Below are 27,302 nucleotides of genomic sequence, written 5' to 3'. Positions count from 1 at the left end.
CTGACATCTCATCCTCTTAACTTCATTTATACTTTCTGGGTCTACAATACACAATAAGGATCACGGGTTAGGTAAACAAGTGCTTCTCATAACAATCCTGCTGCTTCAGCTCATTAGCTTCGTGCAAGACATTAAGCAATTCTTCATTCATGCTTGCTAAACTATTTAGGTTTTCCCCCACCTGAACATTGTGTGAACAGATCTGCTCAGATATACAATTCAACAGTGCAAGAGAAACTGCACTACCACCTCAAACAATTACGTCTGTAAGATTAGACAGAGATAAAAGCCACCAGAAGTAGCTTGGTCCTAAGCATTTTATTCCATGCAACGCGAGCACAGGAGAGCTGAACCTCAGCCGGCCCTGCTGTTAAACCAGATGACCTGCCAAGGTTCATGCCAAATCACACTGCTCCACGACCAAGGTTACAAGTGACCCAACTCAGAAGATGCACACCTCAGTAGGGTTCTTAGAAGCATTCATAGGCAGAGGCCGTGGTTTTTAAATAAAAGTTTAATTCCTTCATCAGGTCTTAAGTTTAAACACAAATGCTGCTGTAAATCCTCACACCGCTGCTCTGATGTCCTGGCTCTTGGCTCTCGGGGCATTGGCAGTGTGGCAGCAGGGGCTCCAAAGGAGGAGGCAGGAATCAGACTCTCAGTAGAGCTCAGTGCAGGATGCAAAGCAAAGAAGCAAGAGACACACACTTTCCAGACAAACACCAATTCTTATACAAAAGAAAAACCCTACACTGTAATAGAAGTGTTAACATTGCCACAGGACAGGATATCTAGGAAGGGAGAGGGGAGAAGTCTTCACGAAAAGGCACAGCTAAAGAAGTACTTCCCTAGATCTTAACCACATTTTTCAGTTAATCCCACCGACACCCCAGCCCCCAGCCTCTCAATGCCATGCTAGTTACCCTAGCAAGCTATTTCGAGTTCCTTCTGTTCCCTTTTTCCCTTCCCCGTCTCACAAAAAAAAAAATCAGAGGAGTGCTTTATAAAAACCACAGCATAAAACAGCTTGGTCTGTAACGCCGTAAGAGTCCAGGAGAGATTTAACAGTTTACTTTAAGATTGTCTGGTACAGCTACTACGCATTCAAGTTTTGGATGATACTTATTTTACATCCAAGAGCCTCAGCCAGCTCTAGTTTTGGTATTTCTCTTTCAGGCATTTTGCTGCCTGTCAGATTGGTTGCAGATCAGCAGTTTTCCCAGTACTGTGTACCACAAGCCTCTTCAACCCACCGCCATAAACACTCCGCAGCATCAGAGCCACCCTGAGGGCTTCTTCAGGCCCCGTAGTCCTGCAGCCTCCCATTCTCCCAGGTTTAGGATCTTTTACAAAGAGCAACGCATTCAAGGCAAGTAGTTAGTGACCAGGGCAAGCAACCAGCACGTCAGTAACTTGCGGGACAGCAGGGCTGCAGGCAATCAGAGCTTAAGACAGCTGAACACAAAGCTGTTGCCTATTCGGTCACCGTAGCATCTAAGCAGGCACTTGCCAGACGCAACGCCAGGCTTCTGTGGGGTGAAGAGGCTGAGTTTACTGGTGTACTGGTAAAAAAGGATCAAGGTACATTTGCACAGCACATCAAAGTGCAGCTACAAAATACATGACAGCAGTCCTTTAGTCACAAGCAAGGCTAATGGGAACTTGTGAAATTGAGGAACTGGTTTTAGTCTACCCTAAAAACTAAAGCCCACAACCACCAGGCATCCTCAGTGTAAGAGGGAGGAGAACACCTGCCCAGAACGCACCTTCACCACTAAGGTAACACAGCAAGACAGCACTGCACACACCAAGCTCTCACCATTTTGCTGTGTAGCATGTTAAAGAACATCTCATTTCTTCAGCAATTAAGATGAATTCAAGTTTGCAAGCTACACTGACCTCCTTTCCTTCCAAAGGAGGAAGCTGTAGCAGAACCACCTTCCAGGTGTCCCCAGGGCTTCACCTAGGGTCAAGCTTGGCCAAGACACAAGCCTTCCTCGTCCCTCTTCAAGGGCTTCTGTCACATGCAGAGTGGTAAGAGTCAAAGCAGTCTCTTGGGCTCTTGCTGTAGATCCAAACCAACATGTTCCTAGGGAGATCTACTTCCCAAACAATTCAGGGTGTGCTTACAGATCACCTAACCCTGCTCACAGACAAACCCTCTCCCTCTCCCACCCCCCCCCCTCCAAAAATAATTGTGGCAATTAGCCATGTGTCAGTCCTGCTCTCCACAGATCTGCAGTATTGAGTCAATGCTACTGCCGAGCCCCAACGCACAGGGTTGCTGGTGGAGTTGGAGTGTTACAGAGATGAGCTTTCCCCCCCAGCCTCCCAGTGTTGGGGTCAGAGCCAGTAAGCCTGACTTAAGCAGGAGGAGCTGTGGAGAACTGCACTGGAACAAGCAGAGTCTTCTACTGAACTTTACAACAAGCTGAACAACTTTTGGTTTAAAAAAAAGCCATACAAGCAGCAGCTGGCATCTGTTGTTATAAAGGGACATGGCTGAATAGGTAGGAGACAGATTCCCCATTATGAGTCCTCCTGATGGCCTCCGCGAGGATCATTGAGATGTCAATCACCTGGAGGGGAAAAGAAAGACATAGCAGGGTCACTGAGAAGACACATGAAGCCTGGGAGAGTAGCCAGTATGTCAGGAAGAACTTCAAAAGCAAACTCATTACCCTGAATCTGTAGCATGCCAGATGAAGACAAATTAGTTCTACACAGGATAGGGACTTATTCTGTATCACCCCAACGATATTCTACTGCAAGAAATACCTCACTGTTGATCTTCACCAAGATGACAGTCTATCGTTACGCTTCTTTGCTGAGACTCCCTAGAAACCTTTTACCCTAGTCTGTTTACCCTGGGACTATGTTATTCATTTTGTGTAGGTTGCAGAGGAGCTCAGGGAGTCTACAGCAAGATCAGGTTGCTTCTCTTGAGTCATGAGGCTTTATCATCACTGCTAGAAGTTGTTTTTTTTTCTTTTAAATCAGAGGTGAAGCTACTGTGCTCCAGTTCAATACCAGGTCACCGTGCTGACTGGCTCCACCTGGTGGGGTAAACCAGTTAACAGGAGGGGAAAAAAAATCAAGTCTCAGTAAACTCAGTGAACTCTAGCTCTGAACCCCAGCACCAACACATTTCACTATAACGCAGTCTCTCACTAAGAAACACCATAGTAATAGCACATGAATTGAGTGAAATTGATATTTAAGTTTCTTTCTCCTGGATAGTTTGTCTCCTAAGTAGTAAAGAAAAAAATTTAAGAACTGCAAAAGCAGACAGAGCAGAGGACTTACAACTCCTATGCTTCTGTATTTCCCAACACTGAACATGAGATGTTAGCATAAGAGTGAGGTGTAAGTAAGAGCCTGTAAAATGACTCCACTGCAATCTTTGGCTACAGCTATTTACATACCGATTAGCAGTGGTGTATTTTGCCTATGTTAACTGTTAGCGTGCAGGGAAGTGGAAGCATCAGGTATCTTTTAGATGTGTTCAGTTGCAGGAGTATCACCCAGAAGTTAGTGCTGATCGAGTGTAACCCAGTAAGTCTGCAATCAGCTTGTAATTTGCTTCCAAAACCAGTTTAAAATTCACTGCAGATTCAACCAGTTGAGCTTTCTTTTCACCAGAACTCCGGGTACTGGGCAGCCTGCTACGCTTACAGCGCAGTACTGGCTGAGCATTAGCAGTTCCATTTGCTTTTCAGACTCGGTGATGAGCAGGACCTCCCAGAAATTCTCCAAATGCCTTTGCCCTATATATCTGCACTGTGAAGTCAACACGTAGGATGTCCTTGACTGTGTGTATGCTACAGCATACACCTTAAGCTTCTGACAAACCTCTTAATGTCTGAATGCTCAGGTAAAGCTGCACCTCCCAGCTGCCTGGTAACAGAAAATCCTCAAGTTGTACCTAGCTCAAGATCCACAGCCATTTTTTTTTTTTCTTCCAGGAAAGTTAGCCCCAGCTTCAGAAACAAAATGCCACAGTACTTTTCCTAAACAGAAAACCCAAGATACAAAACGAGCATCAAGAAATCAGCTGCTTGCTTTGATATGGATGGCAAAGTGCTTTTATCTTTGGCACATATCTGAACAATGTCCTGTGGAGCTGTCACCTGCTCTTAGTCAAACCAGCAGGACACATACACGGACTGACTGTGCTCCCTCTTCAGGCCACTTAGTTATTACCACCAGACATCAGACAGTTTCCCCGGATCAGGCCTACTTTCTTCACAAAAGGTCTTGTCACAAAAGGGACATACGGATAAAGAGATCTGCTTAAAGGATTGCGCCCAGGCTCAGAAGTACAAGACAATGTTTCAAGCAGTCACATCCTTTGAAATTATGCGTCCCTGCACTTGCTGTTATAAATTCAGTAGCTTCTCTGATCTTCCAAGGGCATCAGGAAAGGCAAGAACCACACTTCTCACAGAGCAGAAATCCTTCTGGATAGTTTTTTGAAGTTTTTGTGAGGAATAAGGCTTACACCCTCCTACTGTGAAGGGTCTCACCTAGGTTATCATTTCACAACTGAAGTTGGCATCATCACCAGCTCCAGAAATTCCTACCTACTTCTGCTTGAGTGCTGTGTGTCATTAGCATGTATCCGTATGCTTTGGAGTGACAACTGCTTGCTTACATGATGGTCCTCCCTTCAATCAGTGATCTGAACTAGATAAGACAAACACTGGAAAAAATGACAAACTTTTAAGACTACCTGGATAAGGAGGTGTATTTTATCAGTGTACCAGGTCTGCTGTTGTGCAGCAATTAGAACACGAGGAGTGGTCAGCACTGCCACTGAAACTATAGCCTGTTAATACTGCTGTGAACACTAGACAGTATTACAAGGTCTTCCCCACCAACAGGGGGACAGACAAGCGCTAGCATCCCCGAAGAGTGACAGAAGAGAAATGAGATGCTCACCTGGATTTTAGGGCACTGCTTCATCTTGTCCTCCTGGGGTATTGTGTTTGTGACTACAACTGCCTCAAAACAGGCGTTGTTGATCCGAGATATTGCCGGCCCAGAGAAGATACCATGAGTTAAGATGGCATAAACTTTGGTGGCTCCAGCTGACACAAGCCTACGGGGAGGGGGGGGGAGAGAAATATGAGAAATTTTTAATCAGTATCAAAATGACATTGGTGCAGGGCAAGGAGGAAAGGAGAGAATACCATATGCTTAGGGGACAGACCCTCCAGTCCATTATTGATTTGAGGAAAGAAAACAGTTTAACAAGTACCACAAAATCCAGCACAGGCAAACTATACATTCAAAAAACATTGTTATCAGTTCTGGGACATTTGGGCTAGATCATACTAATCCACCTTCTGTGACTTCTGCCAACACAAGGCAGCAAATACTCCAAGGTGTTGCGTATGCTGGCTTTTCTAGTGTAGACAGCTGATGCCAAAGCTTGAAAAGCTTACTGCTAGTAGAAATTCAGACATATGATCTTAAGTTGATGATTGAGACAGCATTTAATCCCACCAAATATAGTCAGAGATGGTACATGACCTACTATTAAACTCAAGTGTGAGAAATTAAACATCACTAAGCTTACCCATCAAGAGCAATATCCACTAGCCATACCTTCAATATAAACTGTTTTGAAATTAAAAAAACAGAGACTATTTATGGAGACCTTCTAGCTATTTATACAGTAAGAAGTTAAGCTAGACTTTTTATTTATCATGTATGAAAATAGATCAGTAATCTAGAAACTACGCTACCTTGTGGAACTCCACATGCAAATAACCTGATCGATTCATCAGTGATCACTAACAATAGGTTTTTGATTTAGGAAAGAATCAGCCAGCCTTACTCACTTGTCTGCAGCATGGCAGATGGTGCCACACGTGTCTGCCATGTCATCTACCAGAATGGCCACTCTGTCCTTCACGTCACCCACCAGCACCATGCGATCCACCTCATTGGCCTTCTTGCGCTCCTTGTGAATGAGGGCGAAGTCTACATTCAACCGATCTGCAATGGAGGTCACTCTGAAGAGAGAACAGTTCCCAAACCACACTTAACTCCACACAATAGCTTTAGTCAAATCTCTTCTAAAACTATTAAGCACTAAGACTGCCATAAAAGAAGCTGTCAACACATCTGCTAACTGGTCTCGAGCAGTTCATAGAAGACAACTCTGCCACCTTAGCTTCTCTTCAAGCACTTCCACTGAAATCTTTGATCTAATCTTTCCTGATAACAGCGACTAGTAAAACAGTCTTCATCCTGACCACTGCAAATTAATTTGCATCTAAAGCTCAAAACAAACCTTAACTAGCAAGTTCGGCAAACCTCAAGCAACCAGAATGCTTGGGAACTTGTCATCTTTGTAAAACTGCACTGGAACGACTTAAGTTGTGTTATGACAGCGATCTGCTTGCACTCAGAAGCACTCAGTTGTCGTGGGGCCAAATGCATACAGACACTAGCACAAAGGCAGTGGCAGGAGTACACATCCAAGAAAAATGCAAGTCCACCACCAAACATTTACTTTTGTTGAAGAGACCACAAAAAAACTTCCAGGAGGGACCCAAACTTTATATATTGATACTGATGAATAGCAAGGAGTTTAAAAGCATTAACAGTAAGGAGCAAAATGCACCTGCCCCTGAGAGATTCTATACTTATAATGAGCAGGTTCCCATCCTCAGCAGATCAGACTCATTGTCCTGGTAGTCCTATGCAAGACAGTTAAACTGAACTCTTTACTAAGGTATTTAGTTCTGCAGCACCCCCATAAAATACCACACCACCTAAGATCAACGCATTTCAGCTTAAGGGGCTTTTGAAGAAGTCTAGGAGTCCGATTATAGCTGGCTGACTTGGCATTCCACATACTGCATTACACAACAAGGAGTTGCATAGACAAGAGGTCATGTCTAATACATGGACCACAACAAAGCTACAGGAAGGCATGCGCTGCTCTACAGCAGTAGTATTGGTTGGCTGTGACAGGTAACTTAAATCACTCCACAGTATGTGAATCAGGTCAGCACACCACCATTTTGGTGTAACAATACCCTGGATTAAAGGACACATCTGCTTCCCTTTGCTGTCTGCTCACATGGAGCCAGTACACAGAAGCATCAAGAATCGGGCCAGTTTCTCCTAATAAGCACCTGAGAGCACTCCAAATTGCCCACAAAATGGTGTGTTCATCTGCATGCAGATGGTAGATTACCAGACTATCAAAGCAGAAGTGTGCTGTAACATACGCTGCTGCTCTTAAGAAAGTAACCATCTATTATCTTTGCTCTCAGGAAGAGGAAGAGTAGCAGCAGGCTGAAGTCACAGCAAGCAATTCAAATTAAGAGCAATAAAGCACGAAAATGCCTCAGTAGGCTAAGCTTAACACTGCAGAGAACAGCCTAGATCAAAAGGCATCATTAACCAGCAGGGGTAACCTCATCTTCGCACAGGCATATGAGCTACATGATTCCCTCCCTTTAACTTGCACAATTCCCCTTCTACTAAAGATAGTTTCAGTCCAAGGGATGTTGTCATTGCCCAATTCCTACCTATGCACATGTGAGTCTAGAAGCTATTCAGTTCTCCACATAACCCAAGAAACCTTCTAAACATTCCCCAGGAAGAGTATTTGACCTCTCTTCCCTAGCTGTGGCAGACTGGCAGAGGGGAAGCACGTGCCTTGAGAACAAGGCCGCAGCTAGTGCCAAGCGCCCTCAGGAATTGCAGTAGATACAGAACCATCGCAGCTTGCTCTGACAGCTTACCTCTTGGCTCCACCAGCATCCGGCGAAACGATGGTGCAGTTCTTCCACTCTGCGATGTTCTCTTTGATCCATTTCAGCACAGCAGGCTCAGCGTACAAGTTATCAACAGGGATATCAAAAAAACCCTGCAAGAAAGACGACAGGAACAGATGCAGCTGAAGGTCACATCTCAAAAACAGTCGGAAGACGACTTCTATATAATCAGACGCAGCCACCGCCTTCCCACAGCACTTCCAGCTTCCCCTTCTACTTCCTTTGTGGAATAGCAGGAGCCTTTGGGATACACGGTAGAGTAACGTAAGCCTGGAGCCAGTTTAGCAGCATGCCTAGCCCTTTACATCTGACACTTTTACAACATGGAACTAGTTCTATCCTAAGTGGTATAGAAAACCAACACACACTTGTTTCCAGAGCAGCTAGCTGCCTGTTTACAAAGTCAATCTCTAAAGCTTATTACCTACACCATTTGTATCTACAGTAAACCTATGAAAAAACCTTGAGTAACATCTGTTTTTAAACTACTGCAGCTGGTTACACAACTCCGCACTGGCCCAGCAGACTCCTCCAGGTAAACCTCAAAGGTCACTAAAAGCCTGTAAGTTAATCCTGGACAGGGAGCAATGGGCAGGAGTGGGGAGGAGTGCCTAGCAAAACAGGCCTTACATGCAAGGTGTAGGGCTAGCAGATCCTTCCTACCGTCATTCCTTCGGGGTGCAGCAACCCAGCTGGACACTGATCTACACAAAATCAGTTATTTACCTGAACCTCACCACTGCTGACGGTGAACCCTGTGGCACACATCACAGCTCCAAGCCTCTGAGGGAAGAGAAATACCACCCTGCGCTCTGCTCTTCTATTTCATGATCTTTCAAAAAATCTCAGCTGTACTCTCATAGATATTTCCATCTGAGACAAAGCATTTCTGGGCAAATTAGACCAGAATGATTTATACTGAAGTATGAAGGGCTGCATTTTCAACTCTTAAAATGACAGCAAGCCCACCTACTTCACCAGGCAGCTGACATCTGACCTCTCTGGATTCAAACCATTTGTGGCAACACAACAGGTATCAGGTATCCTCCCCTTTGCCACATCAATCCCAGCTACAATGATTTTGGTTTCCTGGTCTCAAGAGAGCTCAGTCAAGGTAGAAAGACAAGACTAGCAATTCAGCAGCTTGCCATCCTTCCTCAGCTTGGTGTTATCTCTTGCTGTGTCAGAGCAAGACCTGGTCAAGGTTTCAGCTGCCCAGTGGCACTACTTGGTTCACTAACCCAGCAAAACCCATGAATAACTTTCAGTTCACTGGCAGCCGGGAAGAGGACTAAAGCCAACATAAGAGGAAACGTGGAAGTGAACGGGTACAAGCAGAGCTGCCCACCTAACCAGCAGCAAACCATCAGGTCACTGTCCTGGTCAACTGAACCCCTCACAAGCAGCTGGGTCAGCTCACCAGGAGGGTCACTGAGCTCAGGGCAGCAGTACTGCCGCTCACTGACAGTAACACTCATGTCTCCCTGACAACTAAACATGAGAAAGCAATGCTCATGAACCACTGTTCAAGAACACTCTGGATAAACCCTCCTCCATCTCAAATCCTTCAAAGGACCAGTTAAGAAAGAGTACGCGGTGTCACTGTATGGCAACAAAGCTGCACGGATCATTTACCTACCCAACATTCATTTACACAGGGCTCATTATGCCTAGTCTGATTAGGAACAGCTATAATTTTATTTACAGATGAACCTGTTGCTCACCTCCCCGTACCCTAACCGACCCTGCAAGTCCCTTCCAGTCCTGTGTTCCCAGGTCCTGATTGCTGTTGCAGCTAAAAAACGCAGATCACTAGAAAGCCTGCGAGGCAGCAAGCAGGCTCAGATGGGCGCAGGTAAGTACTTCCCTGACTTCGGCTCCTACCTGAATCTGAGATGCATGCAGGTCCATGGTGATTATGTGATCTGCACCTGCCACAGACAGCATGTTTGCAACCAGCTTGGCAGAGATCGGAGCTCGGCTCTAGTACGGGAAAAAAAACAGTATTTAAGACAAGTTCAACTCCTTCATCAAGATGTCAGTCTTCCACCTCTAGGCAATGATTCACAAGCAGTTACTAAAAGAAGTACTCATTAACACTGCACCTTCTCATCAGCTGGTGATTACAGGTTGGTATCTCTTCAAGCAGAACTACATCTTTATGAAAAGATGAATTTGCAGTCCGAAGCCCTTAGGTTTAAGTAAGCTAAAGTAACTTTTATCTGTTCTTCTACATATTCAACTTCGTTTAAACCTTGCCAGGCAGTCAGGATTTTCAACGCATACATACATCTCCCCAGCAGAAACCTTTACCTAATCCCTTACCTTGTCCTTTTTGTCCTGCCGAGCGTAAGGGAAGCAGGGTATGACAGCTGTGACTCTGCTGGCTGAGGCAATCTTACAGGCATTTATCATGATAAGAAGCTCCATCAGATTGTCATTGATTTCACCACAGCCACTCTGCACAATGTAGACGTCCTCCCCGCGTACACTCTCGCCTATTTCCACGCTGGAGACAGATGGGGAAAGAAGAATCCAAATACAAATTAAAACCAGCCATTACACGTGTCTGCAGAGCGACCGAGGGGCTGCACTCCCGAGGGCCTGTGGGTGACAATGCACTATCATCAAGGGTGTCCAGCACGAACGCTGTTGCTTATTTGCTCAGTGGCTATTCCACATCACTCACTGCTCAAATTTAATGGTTCAATAAGGCTAAAAGCGCTCAGCCTGTACTTTCAAGCTCAGCACAAGCTGAGCATGTAAACACCCTCAAACAGTCCTTGTCCCTCCGAATCACCGAAGTACAACCAGCTCTGTTAAAAGCAGCAGCGCATAAAGGAAGCGGGGATGACGGCCAGTCAGCAGAGAAAGCCGAGCCAAGCTTCTAACAGCAGCTATGCTGCAGCAGATTATTAGATTTAGAGTCATAACAGCTATTCACTGGCTTGAACAGAGAAGCCCTCAAGCTTTTCACTTTGGAAAGGCTTTTGGGGTTAATTTCCTCCTGGATGTAATGCACACTAATCCCAGCTGATGAAGGGACTGAATCCAAGCCAAAGGTCCTGTTTGCCAGCAGCAAACTGCCAGCTCCAGCGCCTGTATCGAGACACCTGCGCCAAAGGCAGAGTTGGAAAGCAAGCGGCAGTCTCAGGTCTGAGGCTTCCTACAGAGAAATGCTGTATAAGGCCTTTTGTAGGAACAGATTAACCACCAAGCACTGCGACACTGGAGTTCAGAGAAGCCTAGCACGGATCTGGAAGGAACCAGGAGGCACTCTAGGGAAGACACAAAGTCCTTACACAGTTTCTTCTTGTGCTGGAGATGCTGACCCATCCTGCAGCTCGCTGCCACATCAGACCATGAGCAAGTGGGCAGATGATTGCCCAACACACTCCTCACGGCTTCAATTTTACAGCACCTTAGGGTAGATCTTTAGTTTTATTTTATTCTCTCATCTCCCCTTCTTCAACATGGTTTTTTGACCACAGGGCATTTAGGGTCTTGCTGCTCCATTTCCACCAGCACACTGCTGATTCAAAGTAATTTTGCCATTTTTATTGCACTGACTTGCAGCATGCACCAGTCTCTCATGCAGAATTTCTGCCAGGAGAACTTCCCCCTGGGCGAGAGCCTGAATTAACAGCTAGCACACAAGTCAGCTCCCACTGTACTCAGAGCACCTAATATCAGAGCTGGTTAAAGACATTTAGCGTTCAAAATTATCACTGAACCGTTCTGATAAAATACTCTTTTTTCAGGCAATATGTTGCCATGAGTTTAAGGTAAGTACGATATCTACCAGATCTTTAGAAGCCACATTAGCTGATTACACAAAAACCTGCTGGCTGGTCACCTGGAATGGCTATGGGCAGTTAATAAAAAGCAATGAGAGGTGCAACTGCACCTGCTGTAAATCATAAACAGACTCTTTTTACAACTCTTTGCACTGCCTTTAAAGTTTGCGGTTACAATCAATACCCACGCAACGGAAACGCAACATTCTGCCTCGTGTCTCTACAGATTGTCCTGGAAAAAAAATATATTGGCTGCAAAGGGAAGGAGAGCGTTAGAGCAAGCACTGAGGGCTGCTTGTGTTATACTGCGTGTAGTGGTTACATGCTAATTGTACTTTTCCACACAAAGATTTAAGAGCTTGGCGTTCTTTTTTTGCCTCTCCCTTCTAATTTCAGGTGGGATTTTGGTAGCAAAAGGCAGAGATGAAGCGAGACGTTCGGCTCCCCAGCTCGGGCAGGGCCACGCGCATGGCCTGTCATGTGCTGATGCTGGCTGCGGATCCCTCCCGCATCCCGCACCGCTGCCCTGCAGGCCCTGATGCCCTCTGGGGAGCCGGGCGACACCAAACGCCCCGGAGCCCGGCGGGGCCGTGCCTCAGGACACCGACCCCAAACCACGCACGGAAGGGGCACCCCCAGGCCGGGGAAGGCACCGCCGGAGGGGGCCGCAGCTGAGGGACGCCCACCGGAGCCCCCCTCGAAGCCCAGCCCCGGGGGCCGCGGTGCTCTGGAGGCCCCGGCCCGGCGGCTTGGGGCAGGAGGCGGCGGGGGCCGCCCGTGCTCGGCCCCCTCTGCCCGCGGGGCCCCGCCACCCACCGCTCGCCCCGCACTACAACTCCCAGCAGCCCCCGCGCGGCGGCTGTGCGAGGCCCTAACGCGGCGTCGCCCGCGCGGGCCGCCGGGAGGTGTAGTCCGCCCCCACCCCCGCCTCACCACGTCTCCTGGTTGCTGAACTTCTTGGTGACCACCTTGCCCAGCTCCAGGCCCAGGCGGTCGGCGATCTTCTGCGACAGGTCCTGGTGCGAGCTCCCGCTGAAGATCTTGATGTTGGGCATGGCGGCGGCGGCGGCTGCGGGGACGTTGCCCTTCTCCTTCTCCTCCACCTCCCTCCCCTCCTCCTCCTGCGCCCCGCTCCGCCTCGCACCGCGGCCCGCTACGGCGCGGGGATCCACCCGCCTGCTGCCCAGGGACGCGGCACACGGAGCGCAAGCCACGCCGGCCGCGGCTACTCCGCCATCTTACCCCTTCCCGCCAGCCGCGCGGGCCTTTTATAGACTCCCCGCCCACCCGGCCCCGCCCTAGCGCGATTTCCATTGGTGGTGCGGGAGCAGGGGGAGGCCGGCACACCAATGGCGTGAAGGGTGCGATGGGCGTGGCTTGGCGCCCCCCGCCTCACGTATAAACAACGGCTGAGGGGGGAGGAGGGCGGTGCGCGCGCGTGCTCCCCCAGGGGGCGGGGCGAACGGCGGGAGAAGCGCGTGCGATTGGTCGCCGCCCGCCCGCCCGTTCGCCGATTGGTCAGAGCGGCCGCGGCAGCATCCGGAGCGGGCCGACGGCCCTGCCCCACGTGGCCGGGCGGGATGGAGGGGGGAAGGGGCGCCGCGGCCGCCTGATTGGCGGGCGGACCCCGGCCGCCATGATGGGAGCGCGGCCTCGGGGGGCGCCGAGAAAATGGCCCCCGGCGCCGGGCCTGGTCCCCGCCGCTGCCTGGCGGGGCGGGCGGAGATGCGCTGTCAGGAGGGTCCCAGTTGCTGAGGGATAAATAGCGCTTCTTCGCTGCCAGATGTGGCTTGGCCTTTTTGTCGTGCAGCTTGTAGACTGCATCAGCGCTGCGAATTGGTTTTACAAGCCTTTTTACTGGCCTCACTGCAAAACTCACAGAAAAAAACACCGTGACAGCCCAAATCAACGTTTCCAGCGTTCATCCTCAGGACTTTCAGCAATACCTTACGCTATTTTCTGTTGCAAATAGCTTCTGGCCCCATTTTGAGATTTAAGAAGTCATAGTGATGGTGGATACCCAGAATTGCAAATAAAGAGATGGTTTTTTTCTGCCTTCGGGATCAGTGTTGAGACTGATGGGTACTATTTTAATAAAGTGTTTAATTTCTGAGCGTTTTTTATATTTATAATAATGGTTTCTTACCTAATCCTGCAATTAGTCTCCTGTGAACTTTCAGTCTGTATGTGATTATGTAAATTATGTTAAGTTTTGTAAAAAAAAAAATAAATTGTGTTTAAAAGTTTTCAGATACATAAAATACAACACAAGCCACAAACATCTTCTTTAAAACAGGCATTCTGTCATGAAATTCCTTCCCGTTTAACGTGCCTGTTTCATAGATAACAAACTCCAGCAAGTAATTTGGCACTGGTAAGTTACCGCTTCGAGTTCTTGAGAACTCAACTGGAAGAAATCGTCTGCAGTTCACACAGGCTGGCCACCTTTTCAAAATGACTTTGGGGAGGTTTTTCTCTAACCCTCTGTGAAAGTTCATTATGCTTGGAATTCATCTGGATTAAAATATATATTAATTTCCATATTTCGCATTAATGGGATTGAGAATATCAGATTGGTGGTAATTTCTAATTTCTTAGCATAATTTAGCAGCTTGTGGAAGGCGGGGACATAGAGCAAACCCAACAAACGGGAAAGGAAAAATACAGCCCTCTGCTTCTAATTTGTTACCAAAAGATTGCTCATTTTAATAATGAAGCAAAAAATACCACTGTAAGATGGCTACTTGATGGTTAACGTGAGGGGATTTGTGGATATCTCCCAAATTTCTAACAGCCGTGTTCTTGTGCCAAAAATACATCGCTGTAACTATTACATACGACTCCTCTACTTTTGTCTGTTAGACACCTAAAAAAAACCCAACAACTGTTGTTGTTCTTACCATATGGGCCTCTCACAGTTCGCAACGTTATTTTTCAAATGATAGTTTGGGATATTGCAAGCTTGTAATGGTTGTTCCGTACAAATTTTTCAGTGATAAAGCTATATATTCTAAAAATAACTTCAAGGCCTCTCCTCCCTACAAAACACAGGCTACGGAAGGCTTGCTGCTGGTTTTGCAGTTTGAAGAATTTGGAAGATGGATAACTTCTTTCCAGTCCCTGAAGTATTTGTTTCTGAGCCATTCGCTTGAGTCTTGGTTTAAATTCCATTTTTTTCCCTTGCTCTTGAATGTAGAAGTATTGTTTTCTGTGTCCCAACATCAGTGTCCCTTCCTAGCTCATTCATGGTCTGGGCACTGGGAATCGGCAGCCCTAGCGGGTGCTCCAGTGCTGCATCACCTTGCTGCCTTGCAGTGCTTGCAGTATTGTTAAAAGGCCAGGAGCACAATCTAGGAAAAGTCCTGCCACCCTTCAGTATTTCAGCTACCAGAGTGTCTTTGGAGGATCAGACAGCACTGCGGTTACGGGGACAAAAGTCCATCTATCTTAACGATTTATTACTATCGTTAGTGAAGCTCTTATAACAGGGTAATCTCGGAGATTTTACTGAGGAGAAGCTTTTACCAGCATGCAACTAAGTCTTAGCTAAACAAACCCCAAAAGCCAGCTCATGAGGTTGCTCCGCGATAGCCTGTTGGCAGCTTGCATTCCCATTAACCCAAGCAGCAGGGACAAGGAGAACCAGCTTTGAAGAGGGAGATGTTTATCTGGGCTAGCTTCAGCTGGACGGGACTGTGGTTAAGAACCATTGCCCTGAGATCCTGGTTGTTTGTCAAAGGGTGCTTAGGAAAATTACAACAGACTCAGTAAGGCTGGATGTGAAAGTGGACTGGAGTATCTTAACTTGTGTGTGGACACCCTTATTCAGAATTAAAGTGCATAATCCAATTTGGCTTGCTTCGTTGTGAAAGCCAAATGTAATAAGCTGAATGATCTACTTCCAGTCTAAGGAATTGTATTTAATGTTCCTCTGGCTTACACTGTAGACAAGCGTGAGTTGATTTTGCTACTGGAAAGAACTAGCCTAGAGCCTGAGGTGCTGTGTTCTCTCGTGTTTTGGAAATTATGAAGTGAATTAGTATCCACCTACAGAGAACCTGAAAGCACATGAATGGCAAACCTCCCTTTTTATCTACCTGAGTCTGTGGAAGTTCATTTATTCAGAAATGCCTTTGTGTTTCATGGCCTGAGAATACATTTTCCAGGAAGTTTTAGGCAGCACATTAATAGTATCACATTTCATGGTGATGTCAATCAAGACAAGTAGCCCTTTTCCTTCTCTTGGCACATTCCTGCATACAATTGCCACTCAATTACCACCAGTCACTTAATCAAGGATCCATTTTCATGCAGAAAGTGTGTTGCTGAGAGTTTTTTTCCTTTTTTTTTTTCCCCTTCTGTTTGCCTTGTGACTGCAATGGCTTGTGGACCATTCTGTTAATGAATGGCACTCGATATAAATAGCACAACTCTTTGCCCTTTGGATGCATGAATTCACAATGTCGAATGCGTTTGCCTCTGTGGCTTAGGGCCCATCTCCAGACTTATGACGTTCTGGATTTCACTCCCCTTTCCTGGATTCTCACTTAACAGTTCAGAAAACTGAGGCTTTTCTGTGTGGGCAGTAGGAAAACTAACCACCAGCTCGGGAAGCGTTTCTACTGGCTGCTCTTTTTCTGCTGCTTCTCTGCCTCTATCATTTTTTCACAGGGATTATTTTCAGGTAAATCCCCTCTCTGCTACTATCGAACCGCCTAGGATAGAATAAGAAATGTCTTGCTTCCAGGTCTTTACTGACTCTCTTTGAAACACCCTATTCATTCCCTTGAAGAGTAAAATCACTTAATCATCGGGATCCCGTTGGTTTCAGGTGGGTTGTGTTTAGGAATAAAGCTCACCCGTACCCTGCTCAATGGCAGCAGCAGCAGTGCTAGCACAGCTACGCAGGACACACCCGGACCGGAGCACATCCACCGTTTGTCAGCATAAAGACTGAACTGTGGAAAATAAATGGTATTTTCAAGCCTCCATAAGAAACAACATGGACTTATGAATTATAAGTTCTTTAAAGAGCTGACAGCTCCCTTTGCATACATTTCTAATTTTTAACGTGCTATTACTACCTGCCTGGTTGAAAATATGAGGATGGAGTCCAATTGCTTCAGCAAGAGGTGAATATTCTTCACCAAAATCTTTTTCTTGAACGCTTTAGACTTAGGAATATTTCCAAGGTGCTTTTCAAAGTGGAATTCAGTGGAGCCTTGTGAAGTGTTTTGGGCTGTGTGCGTTGGTCCCATGCACGTCCACAGCCCTTTAATCTCCGTCCCCTGGCTAACCTCAGGGCATGCATCCAGAGAGGCAGCACTGGCTTTTCTGCTGCTTTTAACACAGCATGTTTGCCTTTTAATGACTTTATAGTTCGGCTGCAGAAAAACACCCTCTCTGTTTGCTTCTTATCGTGGGGAGCAGGTGGCAGCAAGGGGCAGCATCTCCGCTGGGCTGGGACATCACATCCTGGCTGCTCCTTGTCTAATGTCCCAGTATGGAATTACATAGTCTGACAAAAAACACCTTTGGAAAACAGCTTCCTATGATGTGTACAGACCATTTTAATATATACTGAATAAGGAGGAGAGAAATAAGTAATTACGGTCTTTCCCAGCAGATTCTTCCATTGTCCAGTTAAAGCCATGGGTGTCCCAGCCATCTCCACCGCTGCCTAAACTGGGAATTTATTAGGATATCTTACACAGGAATGCAGGCAGTATGAGCATAAAACTTAGACGTTAATCATTTATCTTTGTCTAGGGGCGATGACAGCAGCTGTGGGGCTCAGCTATTCAGCTCACCCCACTGTTGTACCTGGGCCTGCTGCAGTCCCTGTTGTGGTGCCATGACCTTGGAGAGGGAGAGAAATCCCGATGGATGCGGGGCTTGGCTGTGGGGTGCACTAAGCCATGGTACCTGATTGTCACCTCCAGCTGAGAATGACCAGCAAAGTCCACAGAGACACAACCCATTACATCCAAATGTTACTTTGGACATGCTGCTGAAGGTCTGGTTTCATCTCTTGCCTTGAGACAGGACCCCTGAGAGCCAGGTCTCTTGTTTTTCTTGTGAGCATGAGAGGGAACAGCAGTAGCCCAATTTTTGTTCCTTTTTTATCCATTCTCCTGGTCAGGACTCAACAGGAGTGGGAATAAATTAGAGACAATTAAGAGAGGGAGGGAGGTTACGCGAGTGTGATTACACTGATGGTCACGCAGGCACAGTGTGGCTGATCAGCGTTAATGGCAGCTGGGGAGCCATCCATAAAGGCTCTTTGGGAAACTGCTCCCGCTGTAACCGTAGGGTGAAAAAGTCCCGGTGAAGGCCGTGCGAGAAGGCAGCTCCCCCTGGCACGGCCCTGAGGCCTGCACAGCCTGCTGCGCTCACAGCAGAGCTCAGGCAGGCTGCTCCGGTGGGAGGCAGTGGAGAAAAACATATTTATCTTTGGGCACGCACCCCTGCCAAACAATACTGTCCTCTGCTGAGCGCCATATACTTTGCTGGGGGGCAGCAAATTGGTGGAGAATTGCCGATGCTCTGTAAGAACAGGCAGATAAACTGGCTGGAGAGTGAAAAGGGAAGTAGATTTGGGGAAAAAAAAAATTCTCTGTGCTGTGTAACTGAGACAGATTTTTCAAAAATCTGTGATTCAAAACCATTAGCTAGAAAATTTTACCTGCATCATTGCCTTCAAGAGTGTTTACAAGCGCCTACCACAGCGAGGCCATAGGGACAACACTGAAGAGCTCGGTACAATAATGAAGGCAGGGATTCATCTTGCTGGGGTCTGTAGGAGTACAGCTCCTCCCCTCAAACGGGGACGTTTGACTGTCCCCGGAGCACCTATCATCGCCGCTGTACAAATAATAACAGTGTGTTGTGAAGAACTAATTCCTTTCCACTGGGATGCTGATTGCCCACTAGATGGTACTAAGAGAACTCAGCAGCAGCTCCAAAATGTTGATTAAAGTGCCTGCTGTCAATAACGTTTTCGGGCTCTGTGTGTTGTTAAAAAACCTCTTGGCTTCCCCAGTTTTTTGATCCGTACCCAGCTTTATAAATAGGTGTTTTGTCCCAGTCAGTGTCAAGCATCATTAGTTATTTCAGCATGGGAAATGGTGTGATGCGGATTAAAATAACCAGCCTGGAGGCACAGAGAAAGTGCGTGAGCCGAGACTGCTGCTATCTTTGCTTTAGACAACACATTCAACCCCCGTACAGAAAATGGCCCAGTTCCTAATGTTTTGTATGTTGGATCTTTATCAGACTTGGCTTTTATAGTTCCTGGAGGCTTTGGGGTATATAGAGGACACACATCAATGCCTTCCTCCCTGATAAATAGAGAGCATTTCATTGTGCCAGGCGAACCACATCCCAAGAGGAAACGGGCTATTGGAAACATCACCTGTAGCTAGGAAACTGTTTGCACAGCTCTGGCTTCCCCCTGGGTCTGGCGTTCGGCTTTCACTGGGCTCTGCCCTGCAAAGACACACGGGAGCAGTCCCTCAGCAGAAGCGAGAGGCCACCCGTGCCGGGCAGCACGCTGCCACCTCTTCCTAGGCAGAACAGGAGATGCCAGACAGGCAGAAACTGGGCTGAAAACATGTCCTTCAGGGGCAGGAGGGTGTCCTGGGGGCACCAGAAGGACCCTGCTTCCTCCAGCACGACCGCAGCGCCCAGAGCCGGTGATGAGGGCTCGGCGCTGCTGGATGCATGCCCCTCCTGAAGGTGAATTAATCCAAAACACCCATTAACAACACGAAACCGTGCCAAGTTAAACAGCTCGTTTCAAACCTGCTGCTTCGTGGCTTCCTTCGGAGTCTGGTACTTCACTGCTGTGCCCTGACTGTGGCCTGTGCACTGCTGTGCAGTGACGTCGCGGAGTCCTTAAGCTGTGCCCTTCCCGTATGGAGATACGTGCATTTCTATAGCAACAAAAATAGGGGTTTTTGCTTGTGAACAGTGCTCGGTACGGCTAGGAACAGCCACATTTCCACCAAGTTCTTAAAAAAAAAAAGACACAAAGTGCTAGTTTGGATATTAAGATTAATATATTTAATCTTTCTTGTTTGTAAAACAAGACATAAATTTGTGTATATATATAATTTATATATTTTTATATATACTATATACAGACAATAAAAAAATTTTCCTCTGTATTAGACTGAGAGATTTATGGAGAAATGATATAGGCATAACAGGGAGCTTGAAGAAACTCAGAGTTTCATAACAGATAATTCACGACGAAAAGAAAAACACAGCTCCCAGTTGGCCTTCAGCATTATAACAGGCTTTGCCCACCACGGGCTGAAATCCGAATTGGCTCTTCCACCGAATATTTGCTACATGGTTCTCGAAAGCAGGAGGCAGGAGGGTGCTCTGTCCACACAGCAGGATCCTCTCTGCCTTGCTGACAGCAACAGCCAAAGTCCGGGACAGCCGCGGGCCAGGGGACGTTATTGCACTCAGTAGAGGATGCGCGTGTTAAAAGCACATTGTGCATTTCCATAACTCTTATGGAAGAACAAGAGATTTCAAATGTGCGTATTTATTAAAAAAAAAATAAAACAATAGAGATGGGAAGTGATTGATCACACGGAGATCCCTGATCAGCCCCACGCGCTCAGGCGGTGATGGGGCAAGCTCGCGGAGTCTGCCAACCCTTCTCCCTCCCGGCGGCCGCGCCGCGGGGCGAGCGCCGTGATCTCCCCTTCCAGCTGGAGATGGTGCGGGGGGGAGGCGCGGGGAGCCCCGCAGCCCTGTTCCCCCCCCTCGTGTGCGTGAAGTGCAGTGGGTGGCACTGTAAGGGCGATGCGACGCGGAACCTTGCGTTTTCTCCTCCTCGCTGCGTTTTGGAGGGAGGGCGAGTGCGCTGAAGCACCAGTTAAGGCGGTCTGATTATGTCTAGGAGCTAGACTGGGAGGAGGGCGGGAACCTTGGGGTGTGGAGGAAAACAATTAGCAATCATTTTACCATTCACCTGGAAGGACAAAAACAAACCAAAACCAACCAAACCAAACCAAACCAACCAAAAAAAAAAACAACAAACCAAAAACGAACAAACCGAAAAGTAACCCAACTCCAAATAAATAACCATCACGTACTAAATAATGCTCCTCATGGCAGTCAGTCAGTCCAGTGGAGACAGAAAAAGGATCCCGGCCCCCTGGCAAGGAGGGCAGCTCCTTTGGCAGACGGCAGTAGCACTGCCTGGCTCAGGAGGAAGCCCCGGTTCAGACCAACCTGATCTGAGGCTCCTCTCTTATGGGCACTGTGAACGGAAGCAGGAGAGGGTTTGGGCTGAGCCTCTGAGGCATGGACCTGACCTCTGGAGAATGGCGTGGAAGAGGCCTCCTCTTAGCTGCCAGCCCAGCTTCTGGCTTGCAATGGTCACAGGTCAATCCGGGTCTCTGCAGGCTTTCTAACGTGGACGTGGCCATCCGGCAGGGGATGGCGAGTGGCTCCCTGCTCCCACACGTGAAGCTATTGCCTTCTGCGCAGGCAGTGCCTGTGCTCGGGACAGGGGCATTGGTGCATAAGCTGTGAGAGTAGAGCCCGTGAGGGGGACCGAGCCCTGTCCCAGGATCATTGCATCCTCCCCGTGCCGGGGCTCCCCAAGCCCTAGCACAGCAGCAGGGACTTGCATCCCAGAGATGCCTTCTGCTGCTAATGACATTGCATTTGTGGGCCAGGAAGCCCCTGGAGGCAGAAGATCTGTTTACGTGGCAAGACGCTGGTTCGGCTCCAGCTGGACCCCTGCCCAAGCGAAGCCGGGAGATCTCCCCTCAGTTCCTGCTAACTCGCTGGCCAGCACGCACCGTGGCAAAGGGAGACAGGGTCAGGTCTTTGCAGAAGGGAGGCCCAGAGCCACACGGAACCAGACTAGCGTGGAGACGGGGTGACGATGCCTCCGTCACTGCCAAGCCAGTCACTGACAAGCCAGCATGGGAGAGCAAGCAGAGCAGCTGCTTGAGACCCCGGACAAGCTGGCTGTGCAGCTTGCATCGGGCCACAACTTTACCTTTCAGAACACCACCAGCACAACCATCCCTTCTGCAGAGAAATAAAACGATGTCTTTTCCGCCGCAAACCCCGCCGGACGGGGGCTTTCCCTGCAGACACGCATCCTCACCGGACTTAGGCGACACGAGAACCACCGACACAGCCCGGCACACGCTGGCTTGTTGGCTTTCGGGGCTGGTTTACTTATTGATCAGCGTCTTTAGGGAGCGCGTGAGCGTGCTCATAACGGTGGCCACCGTGGCTGACTGGCGGGCGAGCTGCTCCACTGTCTGCTGGTGGCTCAGCGTCCTGGCCGTGGACTCCTCGGCAGCCCTCAGGAGGAAAGTGTAGTTTCTCACCACCTCCTCCACCTTGCTCAGCAGCTCTTGCCGCTGGGACTCGGAGCGCACGACGTACACCAGCCTCACAAACGTCTCGATGAGGCTGCTTAGCACCTGGAAGCTGCTCGTGATGGCGGAGAGCATGTGGGTAGGGCTCTTGTCGACGGCTGCCACCCGGCGGCAGGACGCCCGGAACTCCTTGAACTTGAGGGCGAGCTCTTGCTTGTACTCAGCCAGCTGGGAGATGTACGGCTTGCAGTCCCGGACGTCAGGGCTCACCACGCACTGCCGCAGGATAGTCAGGAGCTCGTTGGTATCCAGCTGCACTTGCAGAAAGCCGTTGGGCAAGCTGTAGGCGTGGCCTCGAAGGGTGTTGATCTTTGCCAGGCTCCCCTCAAAAGTGGAGGTCCTTAAATCTATTTCCTGGGTTTGACCGTCGTTGGGACTGCTGCAGGCTGTTGCATCGAGGACCTGAAGGGTCCTGCTCATGACCGGGACCATCTGATTGTCCAGCTTCATTCCCGGCAGTATCTGCATGGGGATGGAGTAGGACAGCTCATCTTTCTCGCTCCCATCATCTGCGACATCACATTTCCTGTAGTAGAAGCAGTACCGGATGGAGCAGCACTTCTCGTCCTCCATGTCTTCATCCCGCAGCTCTGCGGGACTTGGGTACAACTCCTCCTGGACAGAGAACACCGCTGAACCTTTCTGGTTCTTTTTCTCCTGTGCTATTTGGACATAGGATGGATCAGCCGCTCCTGAGGCTTCCTGGATTTTGCTCTTCAGAACGGGACAAAGGATGCTGGGCTCAGGCTCTTTCTGAGGGCCTTTCTGCTTGGTTGGGTAGATGTTTTGGTAGATGTCAGAGGACAGGGATGTCCTATCAGTCTTATCCAATTCACTAACACTGTAGCGGCGCAAGAGCTTCTTATAGTGTGGAGCACCCATGCATTCCCCTCGGGAAGCACACGTTGTCAAACATGACATGCTGTTTTCTGGATCTGACCGGTAGTCCCTGGACTCTAAACTCGTAGATCGTATCCGCTTGCCTTTGGAAGGGCTGCTCATGCTTGTCAACCTAATTGCTTCTGCCTGCTTCTGGTCATCGGCAACTTTATCCCTCCCTTGCCTCTCCAGTTCTGGCACCACCATCGGTGGCCTCACCCCCCTACAGATCCGCTTGCAGTCACAGCTGCGCCTCTGCTCCCTGGACATCCCTGGGACTTTTTGGACAGGACTGCTCCTTAGCTGGCAGCTGCAGCGTCCGGGAGCAGGAGGGTGTAGATACTCCTGTGGTGGGAGGTCACTTTTGCTCTTTGGCTTGAGCAGCTCTTCCAGGAATTCTAGCTCGTACTGCTTCACTTTCTGCAGCTGGGCTTGCCGCTCGTCCGTCTCCTTCTTCAGCCGGGTAGGAAATGTTGCAGAGAACAGGTTCCTAAACCTGAAGGGAGCTTTTGGAGCTTTGGGTTTAGCTGGGACATCCATATCTGGTTGGGTCACCTCCAGGACCTTTTCTACTTTCTTGGAAGGCACGGTGCTGATCTGCAGGCTCTCGGACCTGGGCACTAGCTGGATCGGCCCCTTGGAATCCTCACTGGCGCTCCTGAAAGTGCTAACAGGGGACGGAGAGTGCAGATTGCTACTCTCAACTTTTAAGCTTTTGGCTGAACTTTCCTGTTGCGTTTTCTCTGCTTGGTTTGAAGGAGCTGTGTGTTTCTGAAAAATGAGGTTCATGGTTTCCCCACCTGCCTTCTGAACTGTTTCTCCACACACAGCTTTTCCTGGGGCATCTCGACTCACTTTTTGCTGGTAGCTTTTAGAGGCAAAAGTCTTACCGGGCATCAGTTCCTCACCTGCTGAGGTGAGGTGGAAAGCTTCAGCCTTACTGCTGTGAACTTCTTTAGGACTTGAAGAAACTTCACTATGCTGCTGCTGAGAGAGCTGCTGCTGCTGCTGGCAGTTGCATAATGGCTCTGAAGTTTGTTGACTTCCTTTAAGTTTCAAGGGCTTGTTGCTGGCTGATGCACAGCTGCTGGTCCCATTCGTGTTCTTGTCTTCTTTTGAGGCCGCTGCTGCCTGGGGAGCTGAGCCTTGTGCACTTGCCACTTGCTGCAGAGCAGCTGAAATGATGGCCGTAGTCACGCCACTCTTTTGATCTGCGAGGAGCTTGGGGCTCGGCTTGACCTCTTTGGTCATCTTCTCTTGTAGATCCTGTGCCTGCTCCCTGCCCGGGGCCGCTGAGGCATGCAGAGATACCTCAAAGGCAGCTTTTGTGTGGCCTGCACCTTTGCATTCGGAGCCTGGTGCTGGAGCCCCCCTGTTCTGCTCACTCAGCTGGGGGGTCGGCACCGGTTGGACAGCCGAGCTGTAGCTCCTCTCAGCATTCTGCTGCTCCTGTTTGCTCTTGCAGTCGGTAAGGTTGGGGCTTTGGTGAGAGAAAGCTGGCTTCAATGAAGAGTTTGGCTCCTGGCGGTTGAGGGCGTATGGCGTGGTGAGAACAGCCTGGGCAGCGCAGCTCTGGATTCGGAAAGGCAAGTCCTTCCTGGCCAGGAGGTTTTCTTTGTTGATGTGCTGAGCGAGGAAGTAGGCTGCGTTCTGATGCTGCTTCATAGCAGAGACCATCTCCGAGACATCAGTTAGCTCTGAGGAGTTGGTCTCGTGGCCAGAATCCAAGGATGACTCAGGCGTGATGGCGGCCAGGACAATAAGACCTAAGGAGGAACACAAAGAAAACCCCACAATAATGCTCGTGCCACACCACTATGGGGAGGAGAGACGAACCCAGTGCAGCAGAAGGGTCCTAAGAAGGCAGGACACAGCATCCCATTGGAGAGAATTTAGTGACTCTTCTCCCAGCTAAGAGTTAACACATTTAAGAGATCAGTTGTCAGCACTGAGCTGGCTTGCTAGCTCAATTCAGCTCTTGGCCCAGGAAGAGGTCCTGGGAAGGGTTCCAGTGTCAGCGAGAGCAGGGCTGCAGGGAGTTCTCTGGAGCAAGAAGGGAAATCTGGCAAGAGCTGCTCTGCCCCAGGGAGCAGGGCGACCGAGGGAGGGGAGAGGGGCCTCAGGGCTGTCCTCCGGCAGGCTGGAGCCAGAGACACCCACCCGGCTGCAGGCCTGCCCCGTGAGGGGCTCACACCGCAGGGCCTGGGGGGACCCGCAAAGGCTGAATGTGCCGACAGGGGAGGGCTGCAGCAGGCAGGAACTGATGCTCGTGGCATGGGTTTGTCAGCACCTCAACGTGGCACGTGGAGGTGTGGGACAACCACGGGACTTCTTCACCTACCGTCACGGAGAGGAGCAGTCCCACCTCAGGCTCTGAGAGGTCTTCTGAGCGGGCTCTCCTAGAGCCTGCTGCCACAACTTGGCTTTCACTGCAAGCAGCTCCGCAATCGCTTATAGGATGGCAGGAGGAGAATAAAGGGAAGGAGGCACCATAGGGAAGAAAGGCTGTGGGGAAAAAGAAAGGCACGGCCGCTCCAATACCTGCTGTCTGTTGCGGCGGGGGATGCGGACAATCCTCTGAAGCAGCCAGGGCTTCCAGCGCCTGCAGGGTGGACACCAGGGCATCGTCCAGCTCTTGGGCATGGTCCCGGACCGTCCGCGTTTGCACGCTGTCTATCAGCGTGACGGGGATCTCGTCGTAGAGGATGCCGCAGAGGTGCCGGCCCTGCTCCTGGCCCTGGGCGGCCGCCCGGCGCTTGGGGTCGTCCTCGTCCGAGCTGTTGTCGCGGAAGCCGGGCGGGGGGGCGGCGATGGCGGGGAGCAGGGCCGTCGTCTCGTCCTCTTCCTCATCGCTGCCGGGAGGGGGAAGAGACATCAGGTCCACCATGTTGTCGCGGGCGCCGCCGGGCTTGCCCGCCTTGCGCAGGGCCAGCCGGCTCTTGATTTTGGCCTTGCAGGACTCGCAGTAGAAGTGGGCGGCGTCGCCCCGCGGGTGGGTGTCGATGGTGTGGGCCCGGGCCCGGCTGGCGTGCCGCTCTCGGTCGAGGCCGTCCGGGTCGTGCTCGTTGGCAGCCCCGTCGTAGCCTTGGCCGGAGCTCTTGGAGGTGGGGTCGGATTTGGTCCTGGGACGAGTTTCCTCGAAAAAGATCAGGTTTTCGTTGATATCCGTCCTGCTCTCTCTCTCCTTTCTCTGCTCTCGCATGTGCAGGTAGCAAAAGCTGACGAGCTCCGAGTCCGAGGCCCTGGCCGTTCGAGCCCGGGCCTCGCCGGGGCTGGCGGCAGGGCCGCCCACGAACCCGCTCTCCTTCTTTCCCGTGTGCCCCGCGGGCCGGTGGAGGTTGTGTGCGTTGATGTAATCTAAACCGAAACCACAACGCAGCGTCACGAGCCGCACCGGGGAGAGGGGAAAAGAGGATGGGAAAGCCGCTGCCCGCCCTGGAGGAACGTCCACGTGCTCTCTGCCCTCAGTCCTGCACAAACACGGGGCTGACGGAGGCTCTGCACACCCGGCACCTGCCTCGGCCTCCCCGCTGAGCGCGTGGAGGAAAGGGTCATGCCCTGAGGGACACCACGCACGAGTCTCCTGGGGCTGCCCCTAGCCTGGGCGCTGAACGCAGCTCGCACCCGGCTCAGCTCGTGCCGCGAGCTCCTTGCTCCGCAGCTCGAGGAGAGCCCGCGCGGGTCGAAGGAGCTAACGTGCCTCTTCTCCTAAAGCAATAAAAAATGGATTCCCATTAACAAAGGGCTATTGGAAGCGGTTTAGTGAGGCCCTTACGCGTGGCTGGGGCACGGCGATGGCTGAGGCCAGAAGAGCCTGCGGGGTGGCTCACTGGGATGTAGGAGCAGCTGAGCTGCAGCCAGCAAAGGCCCCGCAGCGCGCTGACTGAGCACACTGCCTCCCTTGTCTCCAAAATGATTACGTGTTACAGAGTTCAATCATATAAATTTTATAAAGTTAAATATTGTGACATTTATAAGTATTGACTCTGACTTTTTATTTTTTTCCCCATCTTCTTTTTTTGGCTAGGAATTAGATCATTAACATCCTGGACCTGCAGCACAACCGATCGCTGCCCTTTTATAAGCAGCCTTTAGACACCAGCAAGATCATGCTGTTCCTCCCCCTCCATCTCCCTACCCGCCTCGGTTTTAGACCAGACGCAGCAAATTCCTTTAACCTTTCCTGACAGGTCTGTTTCCTAACTGCATCAGCTTGCTTTCTGCTCCCAGCTGGACTCCATCCAGGTTGGCTACCTAAGCAAACATCTTGTTTCTGTGCTGCACAGCAGCAACAGAGAGAGGGAGCAAGGTCCCTTGCTGGGAGGCAGGAGAAGGGCTGCCCGGCACAGCCAGTCCTAAAACCTGGGCATGCAGATGCTGCTTCGCAAGCTACTGGTGAGACTCAG

At 49.8% G+C, this 27,302-nt stretch overlaps 2 protein-coding genes across 7 annotated transcripts in view; both read right to left on the bottom strand.

Annotated features, from left to right (window-relative positions):
* Positions 1 to 499: 499 nt before the first annotated feature.
* Positions 500 to 12,845, bottom strand: PRPS1 (phosphoribosyl pyrophosphate synthetase 1). The gene is made up of 7 exons (XM_083797813.1): positions 12,530 to 12,845; positions 10,125 to 10,308; positions 9,684 to 9,782; positions 7,767 to 7,891; positions 5,847 to 6,020; positions 4,942 to 5,101; positions 500 to 2,579 (listed from the first exon to the last, which is right to left on the bottom strand). The coding sequence occupies exons 1-7, from the start codon at positions 12,649 to 12,651 to the stop codon at positions 2,487 to 2,489; spliced, it is 957 nt and encodes a 318-aa protein (XP_083653939.1). The 5' UTR covers positions 12,652 to 12,845; the 3' UTR covers positions 500 to 2,486.
* A 6,800-nt stretch (positions 12,846 to 19,645) lies between these two features.
* FRMPD3 (FERM and PDZ domain containing 3) overlaps positions 19,646 to 27,302 on the bottom strand; it is a 45,935-nt gene continuing 38,278 nt past the window's right edge. For all 6 annotated transcript variants that reach the window (XM_083797806.1, XM_083797809.1, XM_083797810.1 and 3 more), the window contains 2 exons: positions 25,438 to 26,253; positions 19,646 to 24,662 (listed from right to left, as the gene is read on the bottom strand). In XM_083797806.1, the coding sequence (XP_083653932.1) occupies positions 21,808 to 24,662; positions 25,438 to 26,253 (3,671 nt within the window). In that variant the 3' untranslated portion in view covers positions 19,646 to 21,807. The remainder of the gene's footprint in view (positions 24,663 to 25,437; positions 26,254 to 27,302) is intronic.

The sequence above is a fragment of the Anser anser genome, assembly GCF_964211835.1.
Source record: "Anser anser genome assembly, chromosome: 13".
Taxonomy (NCBI): Eukaryota; Metazoa; Chordata; class Aves; order Anseriformes; family Anatidae; genus Anser; species Anser anser.
The sequence above is the reverse complement of the archived record's forward strand: the minus strand, read 5'-3'. Positions and strand labels throughout refer to the sequence as shown.

What these genes read in the sequence shown, in the direction of transcription:
- PRPS1 (XM_083797813.1), bottom strand. Translation starts at nt 12,651, where the DNA reads ATGCCCAACATCAAGATCTTCAGCGGGAGCTCGCACCAGGACCTGTCG. An exon ending in GGCAGGACAAAAAGGACAAG is followed by an intron (nt 9,783 to 10,124) that starts GTAAGGGATTAG and finishes TTCCCGTACTAG; the next exon opens with AGCCGAGCTCCGATCTCTGC. An exon ending in AGCAGTGCCCTAAAATCCAG is followed by an intron (nt 2,580 to 4,941) that starts GTGAGCATCTCA and finishes TTTCCCCTCCAG; the next exon opens with GTGATTGACATCTCAATGAT.